Source organism: Ambystoma mexicanum, chromosome 1p, assembly GCF_040938575.1.
Source record: "Ambystoma mexicanum isolate Mex_15411 chromosome 1p, UKY_AmexF1_1, whole genome shotgun sequence".
Taxonomy (NCBI): domain Eukaryota; kingdom Metazoa; phylum Chordata; class Amphibia; order Caudata; family Ambystomatidae; genus Ambystoma; species Ambystoma mexicanum.
This window is the reverse complement of record NC_090921.1, coordinates 435,223,603-435,237,938: the sequence shown is the minus strand read 5'-3', so window position 1 is coordinate 435,237,938 and position 14,336 is coordinate 435,223,603. Positions and strand designations below refer to the sequence as shown.

Sequence of the window (14,336 nt, the reverse complement as noted above, 5' to 3'; positions counted from 1 at the left end):
TGCCAAATATTGAGCTTGGGGGAAGAATAGATCCAGTACTTGCTGGAGGTTTTTCCTCCACTTCACTGACTTATAATGGAAGATTTGCCACAGCTGTACTTACCCTGGCGGTAAATACTCCAAATCCCTAATGGAGTTCTATGGACTCCAAGGAATGTGAATCACCACTGCTATTCGGCTACTCCTCATCAGGTGGATTTGCCGCGATTGGGAGTGGTTGAAACAATAAACGTTGACACTTTTTCTACAGGAAATACTGCCAAGCTTGTAATGGAACCCCAAGGTTACTCTCCCATCTCCCCACAGCAAATATGCCCCCTATTATGACATCAGAGAAGTTGATTGTGACTTTCAAAATTATTTTCTATGATGTCACAGTAGGAAGATATAGCATTAGGAAATGGAAATATTTGCCACTGACTTGATGACTTACCAGTAGTATTCATCACTCCACGTTCAGATCTTCCCCGTCACAGTCCTTGACATAGAGGAAGGACTGTGACGAGGAATCCAGACAAGGAGGCAATCGCTTACTATGAGATCACTGCACAACCACGTGATCTCAAACCGTGGTTTAAAAGTCACGACTAAATCACATGCACCTTAGTCCCAAGGTCACCACTTCCACATCTGTATTTCATATCTTACCATATTCATCTTTATCCAGACTCCCGTTACTGTTGGTAAGGGATTCCAACAAGCTCTTGCTCTGTATGCAACCATGACCCAAAGATGCAATAGAATATTTTACAGTGACAGAAATTAGACCCGTACATGTGGGTGGTATTTTATAGCTAAACAATATCAGTAAAAGACAACATACAGATGACAGCTGACTAACTCCGCCCCAGACCTACTGGCCTTTCAGAATGCCGTGACTTTTGGTAACTCTCTCACATTTCCTCATAAATCAAGCAACAACCCAGATATATTGAGCTGTATGCCCACCTCAAGGGGCATCCATTGGGCCAACACCAGCATACCTTCTGAATCTCAGTTGTCTGTAAATGTGGAACTCAGACTCCGTCCCAAAGACAGATACTGATTGGTTTACAGTCTAATCAGCTCGCCGTACTGTAGCATCCGTGTAGGTAGGCGGATGGTTTCTAAATGCGAGCCAAGGGCAGATGAAACAAGAGCCGACAAAGGAATTGTCTCAGTGCCTTGAGACTGACTCGGCCAAATATTAGCATGAAATGACCACGAGGAAAGACATCTCCAGGATTTGATTAGAGTTTGGGGGTGGGAGGCACAGGGTTCTTTCATGTAGACATACCGAAGCAATAAACATCAGGAGACAGGCAGATGTAGGAAAATGCGAAATGCAGTTCGTTTTTTTGCCAGCTAAAGAGACTTGTTTTTTTTTCCATGCAGACACGGAGAAGACATGATTGTGACGCCATTTGCACAGGTATGTGTTTTTCTCTATAACTACTACGGTTTATACTTTAGCTTTGCCAATATCGTAATTGTAATTCCGGGATATTTTGGGGAAAGTGCAGGGTGGTGGGCAAAGAGAAAATGGCGGTATTTATTCCAGCGATGTTATCACTGGACAAAGGGTGGCTGGGTTCTGAGAGCAAGTGCTTCGCAGCCTGGAAACCCTTACAAATATAAGTGTTGGGGTGTGCGCCCAACACTCAAACTGGCGTTGGCCGTCTGCACACACGTGGGTACAGGATACTCATTTAAGGTGACAGGATTTAACAGTGACGTCGCCACGCCCTAGCGACCCCCAATGCGAGGATGAACAAATACAACCCAGGATCCCTGGGACTTGATGGGGACGCAAACGTTGCAGCCCAACCTTGAATTTGCACATATATCTAAATGATTTTAGCTATTTCTAGAAATAGTGAAAACATGATTTTCCCTCCGCTGTCTTTACTAGTGGGTAAGGGTGCAAAGGGGCAAAAGGTGGGTAACAAATAGTAACTTGTGTAGAAAACGTTTTAATTTGAGAAATGTTGCCGGTAGGACCGATGGGTCCCGTCTGGTGTCCTCTAAACCTTCTAAAAGATGGGTGCCATTTGGGGGAAGGTAGCAGCATTGATTCACATTGTAACTGTTGGAATGGCCATTTGGCATTCACACTGGACACTCTGCAGACCCCGAGTGCTTTTAGAGCCTGTAGGTTATGTAGAATGCCACAGCTCAAGGATACCGGAAGCGCGGAACCTGCTTGCAACCAATTCCCCACGAATGCCAAGGTGGATTTTTGCACTGCCAACAGGCACTGCCTATGTACCGCAGAAAATTGCCCATCACTGCCCAGGCAGATTTAACTAAAAGGCCTGCCAATGTTAATGTTCACACCAAAAACTGAGTGGGCTTTACCCCCAGGAAGTAGAGAAATTCTAATCAGCCGGTTATCCAGGCCTATAAAAGGCATGGTTTGCATCCACCCTTTATGCAATTTTCACAGTTTTTTCTTTCACGTGAAAGAGCGACTCTGTTATATTAGCTTTACAGACCTTGGCCTCAAGCCCTACCAGGCGTTATGAGCCCGTTAACCAAATGAAATGCACTTGCTGTACTTGGACTGATAACTGTCCATACTGACATTGGATATAGGCCACAGTCACCAGTCCAGCCTGTTGGCTCACAGCTCCTGGTGCCTCCTACTTCTCCCCACTCACTGTGAACTCTCTTTTTAGGTGCATTCTGCTCCACCTTCCCCATCTGCCAGCATGGACCGCTCTGACAGTCTCCATCTCCTGCTCACCTCTTCCTCTCCCCATGACGGTGCCCACAGGGAGGCACTTGCAATTGCCAGCCCGTGAACATGTCCCTGCTGGCTGCCCAGCACATACTTTCTCCATGGCCACTTCTGATGATTGTCTACCGCTATGCAAATTAGATGGCAGCCATAGCACCACATACGTGGTTACCTCAGCAACCACTTAGAAGCCATTTTTCACATTTTTTGCTTGGAACGCGGCTCCCCGTGGACAAGCGTATATGCAACACAGGCAGAGCGCGAGTGAAGCTTTAGACAGAAGCTCATTCAGACTTTTAAACAACACTACGGAATACAGACGGCTGGAGTGCTGTACGTAAGAAGTTGTTCTTTAAAGAAGGGTGCTAGACACCACAGGAAAATGATTAAGAATTTACAATAAGTGGTATGGTTAACGCCCTGAAGAAGGAGATACGCTCCGAAATGCATTGGCATTAAAACAAACGTACACAAAATGAAACAAGTCTGCTTCTTATTTAGCAAAACACCCAGCTGTTGATGCTCCTCAGATTCAGGATTATACTCTTGAAATGTTTCTAAAGTGGCTCTAAATACGACTTTAGATATCCATGAGCGATGAACTCTAAGCTTATTAAACATTAAAACAAACACAATCTGAACAAGGAGCTCCAGAAGAGCTCCAACGGAGAGCGCCGGACTTAGCTGGATGTGTTCATCCAACTTTTTCTCATAAGCCATAGCACCGGCCCAGAAACCAGGTGCTAGCAGCTATACTTCCCAGAGATACTGGGCAGTACAGGATGTTATGTTCCCAATGCCCTCCCAACTGCGCCTTGCTTTGCTCTGGTCCATAGGTGGGCTTGCAGGCTCATGACATTACATATTACCCGCAGATCCCGGCAATACTGCTTAACTGCTGTCTTTGATGCCGGGCCACATCACAAAAATAAACTAGCTGACAAATGACCCCTAGTTTGGGGGAATTTCCCCAGTGACACTATTGGGTCCCTCCTGGCAAACCCTGAAAGTCAGAAACATGTTGTTATGCGTTCTGTAAGTGATAGTTGATTAAACAGTGTCAATTAATTCAATGTAATAACTCAGCAAATAGACAACAGTGATGACATCCAAACAGAAAAATCCAAAGGCATGCATTATGGATGAACTATTTTGTGAAATATGTGTATTACATTGTGTCTTTATAATAATAATAATTTAGCATTTATATAGCGCTACGAACCCTCAGGCATCTGAGCGCTGCTTATTATTACCCACGGTGTGTGCTGCTCATTTATCAACATAAAAAGGATGAAAGGCTGAGTTTGACCATGTGTCAGCAAGCTCTGCACAGATGTCAAAGCGAGCGTGATACTCGTTGTGCTATCGGACCAGCATGTCTGTGGTTAAATAAATGAACTAAAATATATAAAATTACAATGATGGAGTATTAGAAAATTTGCCAATAAATGAAAGATATGAGTAGAAAATATAACATACGTACTCTATGGTATAATGCACTTTGCATAATATAGAATACTTGTCTGGCACTGTCAGTTTCTCTAGCACAAATGACGCTTGCCAAAAATACAAAATGTACTCTTTAGGCAAAATACTTTGTCTCCTTTGATTCCTGAATGTCAATGCAATGCTCCATGTCAATATTGAAATGTAACAGCTTGACCGCCTTAACATTGGTTGTTCACGAGAAGCTTTGAGAATTTTGACTCAGGATGAAAATTGGAAAAATGATATAGTACAAATATAATGAAATCATGTTAAATAATGAATTACAATGAATGTGCAATAGCTGAAAAAAACATAATGCATAATAATCACATACAAATTCAACAGATCATTTATTTGAAGAAACAATCCTTCAACATCAAACATACCAACAAATGTTCCAGACAATAGTAGTACCCAAATATTTTAGAAATATATGAAGTTCATAAAATCAAAATGAAAAAGTCCACAAATGTCACCAGGATAAAACACCAATATAAGATCCTACAATTGACTGATCCTGGGAATTAAACAGTAAATGATAAAAGCCAGTTACGGAATGCAATACAATATTAATAATATTTATACAATTGTCACTGTTAGTTTAATGCGGAAAAACAATCTTATTACTGAAAGAAAGCAAGGGCTGCTTGGAAGAAAGTACATATTTAGTTACCAGCCACTGTCAACTGATATTAAATGTAGTACATTTCGTGAATTTAAAAGTTGCTATTCATTTGTAAAATGTTATGGCATTTCTTGATAAAATTAACCAGCCATTCTCAACTTTTTTCTAAAGGTAAAAATGATGTTGGCACTTTACATAAAAAATGTTGCGATTGATCAAATGTTAGCATTTTTGTATAACTTTTATGTACTATATCAGAATAAACCATCAATCTCGCAATTTCTTCAAACATATGCGTAACTTGCAATCTTGTTTGAATTGTCAAATGTTGGCAGATTTTGAATGTGTTTCCTAGCAATTTCAGAACTCTGCAATTTAATTATATTTTTGAAAAAGTGAGTACATTTTACTGAAAATTATTTTTTATTGTTTTTTTTTTTTTAATAACACACCTAATACCATACCTGAGTTCAGTTTCTAAGCATCTATTGGGGATTCGAACCTCTGTTGCTCTAACGATCTTGCGTCCAAGACCAGTGCATTGTCCCTGTGCTATCCTCCATTTACGAAAGTGAGATGATTCTTGTCCATACATCTGTACATGAACAGGCAGCCTGTAAAGTAATCTTGCACCCGCCATTAAACTTGGCTATTATAGGTCAGTAAGGTTGCAGCTGCCTCTACTAGGGATCAATTAAGGGATATGTTACACTGTTATACTAAGCAGAAAAGAGACAGCAGCAGCCTTCCCTACACAGTGCGGGTGGAATGGCTGCAGAGTTGCACAGTGCAGAAAAAGTGCGGCTAAGGCAGTGCACGTAAAGGCTTTGCCCACTTACAGTAAAGATAGCAGCATTGCCAGCATGTAAGGCCACGGCAAGCAGCTCGCCCCTGTAGGATTCATGAAGGAAATGCAAGGACCATGAACCAGCACAGATGATCGCAACAGACCCTCAAGAGCAATGCTCCTTATTCCTTTTATTAATTGTATATATTTTGCAGGACCCTTGGCTTCACGGTCTTATTATTTGGAGTGAGATATGTGTTTTCTCAGTATATGCTGTCTTGTTCGCTCCGGTTTGGTGGCTCTCTTCCTACATTTCTCTTTTACTCTTGACTCGTGACTGTCCTCTCGTGTTTTACCAATGTAGCCTTCAAGGGAATTTTGGCAGATGGCTGCTAAAGCAGGGGCAGGCTGCCATGCCTGAGAATCTGCAATGTGTCAAACAGCAGAGTCCTCGTCTGGTTGGGCAGGCTGGCAGCCAAAGGACAGACCTGGGTTACACTTGCTTTCGCAGATGACTGCTGAAAGCAGAGGAAGGCTGTCATGTTATAGCAATGTTCTCAACTGCGGGCCCTCCTCTGGTTGGGCCGGCTGACAGCCAAAGGGCAGAGCTCTGTTACACTTGTTTTGGCAGGTGTGTGCTGAAAACAGAAGAAGGCTGGCATGTTGGAGCAATGTTCTCAACAGGCGGGGTCCTCCTATGGAAGGACAGGCTGGCAGCCAAAGGACTGACCAGGGTTACACTTGTTTTGGCAGAAGTCACCTGAAAGGAGAGGCAGGATGGCTTGTTGCAGAACCTGAATTTTGCCAAACAGGTGGGTCCTCCTTTGGTTGGACAGGCTGGCAGCCAAAGGACAGTTCTGGGTTACACTTGCTTCTGCATCAAACGTAGATTGTGGAAATGGAAGATGGCTTGTCCGATCACTATGAGATGTTTGCTTGCTCATAGCTGAATCAATCATGCTAATCCCTCCTTTTTGGTTTATTTCAGGTGCTTGCGAGCCTACGTACTGTACGGACCAACTTTGCTATGCTGACACATCTGCAGGACAGAGTGACCAACAAGTGAGTGATATGCTGCAAGCCAAGTAAAAGGTAGTGGTGTACCCAATAGCATATTTTAGTGATTGGCTGAATATTAAATAAATGGCCACTGGGATGGTGTCACATCTGGAGAGACCTTGGAGTGAGACTGTGGAAATCTTGGGTGCCATGGAAAGCATCATGCTATGCGATGTAACCCACTTAAGGCGATATGTGGGTGATCAATCAATGCTCCATCAGCTACCCCTCAAACATCCAATCTCACAACTTGCAGCCCTCTCCCAAGGAAGTGTTCTGTATTGTGGGCTGGCTTTGGGCTCAATACGCTTGTCTGGAGGCAGAGCCGCAAGGCAGGACTCTTCAGTGGACCCCCGTCCCCGCGAGTGCATAACCCCCAAAGCGGATCGCAAACCAGAGCTTGTAGCAGAACAAGCAGCCATGAAGACAGATAATCAGACAAGACGTATGCACAAAGTGTAAACCTCATTATAGTGAGTGAGGGCAAACACTGGAGGCACCAGATGTCTAAGCACGAAGCCAACCAGCTTCCATGATGCTTGACCCTGACTCCAAGATGACAGACTCCCTGCTGGAGCCCTCAGGTCATGGCGGCTGGAGTAGGAGACACGCTGAATTATTAAGAGAGAACAAACACCTAAATACACGTGGGATCAAAGCACATGCAAATGGGAAGGAAGTGGATCCACTTGTCCAGCAGCAATCACTGGTCTCAGGCTGATAAGAAAATGGGCCCACCAATTAGAACTCTTAATGGAGCAACGAACACCAAAAACTCAATATAAACCAGCATTGGCGATGCCTAGTTTTGGCTTTTGTGTAGATATGGGAAAGATATTTGCCTGGCATTGCTGTAATGGTACTATCGGCCCATTAATGGTAGCAGCTTGAAAATGGTGCACGTACCTGGGCATATGATAGCAGTGCCTGGCAAAGGCCTATCTAATACCTATACGCAAGCCGGAACTGTTGGCTTTGCTAATGCTTGTTTTCGACAGGATTTCAGTAAAAGACACTCATATTGCTTGTAAATCGAGTGCTTAAAGGCATAACTGGTTAAACCATTTTTAGTATTCAACTAACGTGTTTACAGCACCAATTAAACAATTAGCCATCATAAGACTCCCTTAAAAAACCCTGGCAAGCACTTTGAGTGCAAGTATGATTTTAAGGTTTGAGAAACTGAGGTCAAAGAAATCTCAGGTGAGTGTGTTTTGGGCAGGGAGGAGCAGAAACTGGGAGGGCATGGCCATAGGGATTAGCATGGCTATGGCCAGTCAATGGGTGGGTAAATGTTTGTTTGTTTTTTTATTGATTTATAAATAACACCAAACCCGAATGTATCTGGCCGCGTTGCCGAAAGTTACAAATTTACATTAGAGCAATTACAGACAATATATGCAGAAAGATACAAAGGAGCATACAGTAAAATAACTGAACAACACCTGCAATCAATGTGTCCCTCCTCATGGGCCATCTCTCCCTTGCTGTACTTCAATGCATTAGTTTCGGCTTATAGGTTGTGCTAAGGCACCACCTTATAGCCCAAACTTAAAAAGGCACAGACTGTGTGGGAGTTAGGAAAACATTTCAGATAGTTGGTGTTGTAGCAGAGCGAGAAGCATGAGGTGTTGAAGCAAAATGGGACACACTGTGAGAGATCTGAAACTTTACGGAGACAATAGAGCAAAGAGCTTTCTAGAGCCTTGACCCAGAGGCTTGTAAGAGCCAGAGGAAAAGGATTAGGAAGGTTTCCTGCTGGGGGGATAACCCCATATCCTGCTGATATATGCAAAGTCACCAGAGATGAGAAGAAGCTAGTAACTTTGGAAATCTGAAAAGAGTCTACAGCAGTCTCCAGCTGAGGAGGGCAAATCTTGGAAGAGGGGTTATATTTTCTGCCGCCTCAAAATAAATGACCCAGGTGGCAGAATTTCCCTACCCAAGGAGACACCCAGGACACGAGGTGAGAGTTGCATGGTCTCATCTGCGTTTACTAAGACCCCTAAGGCAAAGAAGAAGCTTACAAGTCTTGCACTGGTAGCATTGTGTTGGACGGCACAAGATTTCTCGGAAAACAAGTGATACTTGGGATTATCTGCCAAAAGCAAGTCAAGAAGTGTGCTAGGTCCTTTCAAACCACCCTGAAACTGAGTGGGTGGATATGAATAGAGATTGGACAGTGGATATATAATTTCAAAAGCAAAAAGTCAAACATTATGGAAAATGCAACCCCTTTAAGGAGTTCAATTAAACAATTTAAACGATGTTAAAAATTTCAAGGAAAACTCAACAGCTGACAAAGCTAATAATGTACCCTCCCTCCATAACCACTGTCCAAAAAAAAGCCCTTTTCCCATTTCCAAGACCACACATAACCTACTAGTTATTCTATAAAAACCATAACCCAAAGATTCCACAAACTAGATCGACCAACAAATAAATGGAAAATTCGCACCCATGTAGACAATCCACAGCGTTTCTATATTTCAAAATCCAGACTCTACATATCTTCATACAAAGCAGCCCACCCCTTCCCCTTCTCCCATCCAAATTTGGAAATGCTGATAAATGCAGCAACCATCAAAGAAGGAAGACGGATGAAAGTACATTTTAAAGGTCAATAGTGCTATTTTAAGGGTAATTTGAAAACGAAAATAAATCATTGCAGTTACTCATGAAATGTTTTGAAGAATTGTAATAAGTTAGTTTTAATGTTGCAGGATTTCCAGTACTCTACATTGTTAGTTTGTATCCATCATGTAATCGATACTGAAAATGTTCAACATTTTGAATTTGTTTTTAGATTTTATACATTTGATCTTGTAACTATAAAGGTTGATTAATTGAGTGAGACATTTATAACGCGCGTCTAGACGAACTAAATCGTATCAAGACGCAGATGGAAATATGACTGAGGTTATTATGTCCCGGTCGTAGGATGTAACAACTACTCTCTTGTAATGATCTAACTTCTTGGCCATTATTTAAACAAACTCATTTGTGTGAACTTCTTTTTTACTGCAGTCTCTGAAAAGCCCCTCATTGTGTTTCCATTTTACAGAAGATCGTCCAGCAGCAACACGCCTTCCGTCTGCAAACCCAACCTCTCAGGTGAGTGGCACGGTGAGAATGGGGCGAACCAAGAAAACATGGTGGCTTTGCTGTCAACACCTGTGTTCTACCCTTGGCACTCTCTAGATCCGTGGCTGGATCAATTGCAGATTTGGTGCTGCTTTAAAGAAGGCATAACTGGTTACAGTCACAAAGAATTGACAGAAGCGCAGTTATTTTTTGTACTTTTGAAAATTTAGATTTGTTTCAATATGCAAAACTTTGATATTCATTCACAGCGTGCTTTACAGTTTTTATAATACAGTTATAATAAACTAGTACCTATTGGTCTTTACTAAAGATGTCATAAAGCTCCACCTCTTTATGCTCTGGTCCGGAGCCCCATCTCTTACCGTCTGTTCAGGCCAGTCTTTCCAGACCAGGATCATGCTAAACATGGCCTCCCGAACTTCCCATAAACCAAGGTAACTAACCACAGCCAAATAAAAAAATACCCAGAACCTTAAACTCTAGGTATTCAGGAAAGCCCCACTGCTCATGCAGCCTCTCTTTCCTATTACAGATCTACAGTACCGCTTCCTCCACAAAATCCTCCACTGAGCACTGCAATTCCATCAAATACAACTCCGCAAAGAAGGACAAGTGCGCTACCAAAACATACCAATTTCGTCATCACCAGCAACACCATTATCATCATCATCATTTAAGTTTATTTAGGGAACATGACCATAAAACACAAATTAAATACAAACACCCTAAATAACACACACATCCCATCAATTAATTCCTATACCTAAAATGTACAATTATATGCTTAGTTACACTTTTTATTAAGACTAAAATCACCTAAACCTAAAAACACAACAGACAATCCAACATACAAAGAAACGATGTCACATTAAAGACCAAAAATGCATCCTATATATCACCTTATTGTATATATAACCTGAATATATTGCCTCCACATTCTGCCACACAATGTAAGCCAGCTTGTGTGCCCATTTAATTAGGGATTGTCTGCAGATCTGCGTTTCCGACTGTGATGCTGGAAATGCATTGGAGGGACAGGGCCTATCTGTCCTTGTACTGTAGTCCTTTTTCAATTGTGTTCTGTATTGTTTTCTGGCCAGGAGTCCATGTGGGACTCCTGGCAGTGCAGCTCTTCTTGTTTTTGGTTTGGTGTACAGACCCATGGGATACCCTTATGGCACCCATGGGTGGGGGTACAACCCTGTGCCCCTAGTGTATGTTTTTGGGCACCCGTGTGTGGCCCACAGAGCAGGGTATGGGCTGGTGGCAGCTCCATGCTGAAGTTGACAGGTGCTCTGAGTATCCTCCATTTTGGGATAGCAAGGCCCTGCCATTGGAATCAGTTGATTCCTAATAGGAAACAAGATGGGCCCTGTGACCTCTTGCTTTCTATTGCCTGTTACATTACTTTTCCAAAGACCTAGGAAGCCCTGACTCCGTCCCTTCCCCCAGACTGACTGTTGGGTGTAGGTTCCATATATGGTATTGTAGTGAAGTCCAGGCCAGACTGGCTGGAGCCTTCCCAGTGTAGATGCTTGTAGGAATACATCAATGCTTTGTATTGCAAACAGGAGAACCAAGTGCCTATGAACTCGCTCTAGAAAGTTTCTTGATACTGATCCCTACAGTGCAGGTTTATTGTATATTTTTTTTTATATGTATCACTACACTGGTGAGTTAGCCGAGTTTCTTAGGCTCCTAAAATGGGTTGTGGTTTCCTTTAGCAAAATAGATGTACTATAGAGAAATAACTTAAATTGAGCAATGAATGTTCCAGGGTCATGGAGTGAAAGATATCTTTGCCAACGTGGCAGAGACTGACTATACAGGGTCGGTAGAACTGGGAACAGATTTGATCAAATTTTCCCAGTTGACTTCACGTTTCGGCGGTGTTGCAGAAAAGCTGCGTCCGCCTTCCTCAGGGCTCCATGTGGACGACCCTGCCGGTGCTATGCATCCCAAGTACTCGGTTGTCAGTCACCTTAAGGCTTGATGCTGGGCAGCCAGAACCATCGCTCGGGTGTCATAGGTTAACGGGAGCCCGGGCAGTTGTTTGATTCAATCGACTTTCTGCTGGCTCGACAGATGTTGCCTGATGTGCTCTGTGGAGGCTTGTTCCAAGGTCTGATTTCCAAGTGCCGTGATGGTAGCCTGGTGTAGCTCCTGGGAAGAAGAATCCACTTAACGTACACAACCCAAACCCATTCTCTCCCGCGCAGTCACTGCCTGACTATGACAGCTGGCTCACGAACATTATTAACACTGCCACAGTTCGAAGAGCAGTTACCATCAATGCATCTCCAAGCACCAAAAACCAGCCTTCGCCCACATGTTGCACTTCCTCCTACCGCTGTAAAGCAAATACCTGGTGCAGGCCCCTCTCCTCTAATTATAGCCATCTAATCTGGGTTCCCCCTATTCCTTCAGTCTGTTTCCACCTTCTCAGACAACATTTGAAATACATCTGATTGTCGTCAATGTCTTACCAATCTCGTCCTACCTTCTTTGAGGTCCGGTAATGGGGACACCGTGAACAAACAAAGAACAACCACAGGAAATACAAGTAGAAGAGCCTCACACAGCATTGCCAGCATACACAACACACCTTTCAAAGCAAATGACCTTCCATTTCCTGGCCCTTCTTTCCAACCTCCTCTACGGCATTTCCCCAGGGCTCATCACCTGAAAAACATTTAGCCTAAAATGATTTAGGGACCCAGTTCCCTGCTATAACGGTGTCAGCAACTCTTTCCTCACCATATCTAGTAATAATGTCACACAGTCTGTCTCTTCACTTACAGAATCCAGGGCCCCCTTTCCATTGCCCGCAATACATTTAGGTGGGAAGCAATGGGGTGCTGTACATAGGGGATGCATTAAAGGGTTATGAGTAGGGTGTAGGGGCAGCAGAGGGGCTGGGAAGGATAGGGCCAGCAGTGGAGGGAGTGACATCCAGAGGGGGAGAAGTAGGTTTGGGTGGAGCGATCAGCAATCAGTGAGATGCCCTTTGAAGAGTAGGGTCTTCAGGTCCTTCAACAGGTGTAGGATAGAGGGGGCAGTATTATCTGTATTATCTAGTAGCTTCCTCCAGAGGCGGGGTGCCTACGGGGAAAAGGTGTGTGTTCTGGTCCTTCCCTCTTGCAGTTCTTGATGTCCGGCCTCGTTCTGTGGTAACTTCTTATAAAGGTTTTCCACCAGGTAGCATGTCACCATTGTATAGCTCCTCCAAAATGATGAGACCTGCAAAGAGTTAATCTGCTGTAATGGCCCCAATCTGCTAAATCCTGGATTTCCTATGGGATTCCTGTTAGAAACGTCTACTACCTGAGTCAAGTCAAGCCACTGAATCGTTTGTACTTCTAACAACATCCCGCTTCTGCAGTGTCATCAGCAAAGCGCTTAGTCTAAATACTATGTTGAGAAAACTCCAAACGTTCTTATCCTTTGCTCATTGTCTGTTCACTACCCCTCGTTCTGCGATTGTGACTAAATCACTACTGCTCTGCAGGAGTACACGATTGAGTAGGGACTAAAGCACCTTTTCCGCCCCACACTAGTACAAAACCAACCGTGATCCCATTCATATAGGTGAAGCAAGGCACAACGTGATGTTATACCTCCTTCGCCTTTAAGGGTATTGCGGGCCGCGAACAGGCTGTACTCTTCAGAAGGGATCGGATCTAGCACAGATGCATCTAAAAATACCAATATTACTGTGGTGCCAAAATATAAGAAATGTCCAATCAAGGTTCTATTAAAATACAAAAAGCTAATTAAGATAAAAATGCACACAACTGAAAACACCAAAAACCCACCCCTGCAAAGGGAAACCGAGAGAATGCAGACTTTGGAATAAAAGGGGACACTATGGGTTTGAAGACTTTCTGTAGCAATGTTTAAGGTCACTGAAATCTCTTTTAATAGGCCGAGAATGGTGTCTTACAAGACACTAGGGCCCTTTATAGGAGACAAGGAGTACAGGGCCACTTCCAATACCTGTATTTCTTCTTTTGGGGGCAGCGGGATGGGTTATGGGGGAGGCCTCATCAACTTTGAGCCAGACTTCTGCGTGATGATTCGGTGTCGGGTTGGTGAGCTGTTCGAAAGGGTCCAACACGCAAGAAGCTTGGTACATGTAGGTGATGTCTGAGTCAGTGTAATTCACAGGCGGATCAAGGTGAGACCTGGGCCCAGAGCTGACCCTTCCCTTCCAGGTTGCTGCAAGCCCCGTTGTGGGTCTCCAGGGCAAGGTAAATCCTTTCTTCTTCCATTCCCAAGCAGGAAGGTTTATAGAGAGCACTTGCCTGATTCGGTCACCTCCTGTGGGCAGGGTCCTCTGTACCAGGGATCTCAGTTACAGTAGTCCTTATCAAGCCAGTTGGTCATCCCCAATGTTCATTGCGGACGGTAAGTGGGCAAGTGCTTGCCTCTTCTTTGGAAATCCGGCTCTTCACTCTGTGCCAAAGTACTTTAGACAAGAGTGTACTGCCAACCAGGTTACAGTGAATCCTTCTCTTTCAAGTGTCTGAAGATTAAACCCCCAAGTGGGGGCT

At 43.6% G+C, this 14,336-nt stretch overlaps 1 protein-coding gene across 5 annotated transcripts in view; it reads left to right on the top strand.

The window, feature by feature from the left end:
- PDE4C (phosphodiesterase 4C) overlaps positions 1-14,336 on the top strand; it is a 1,504,034-nt gene that overhangs the window by 1,175,753 nt on the left and 313,945 nt on the right. For all 5 annotated transcript variants that reach the window (XM_069649259.1, XM_069649258.1, XM_069649260.1 and 2 more), the window contains 3 exons: positions 1,375-1,411; positions 6,608-6,681; positions 9,743-9,792. In XM_069649259.1, the coding sequence (XP_069505360.1) occupies positions 1,375-1,411; positions 6,608-6,681; positions 9,743-9,792 (161 nt within the window). The remainder of the gene's footprint in view (positions 1-1,374; positions 1,412-6,607; positions 6,682-9,742; positions 9,793-14,336) is intronic.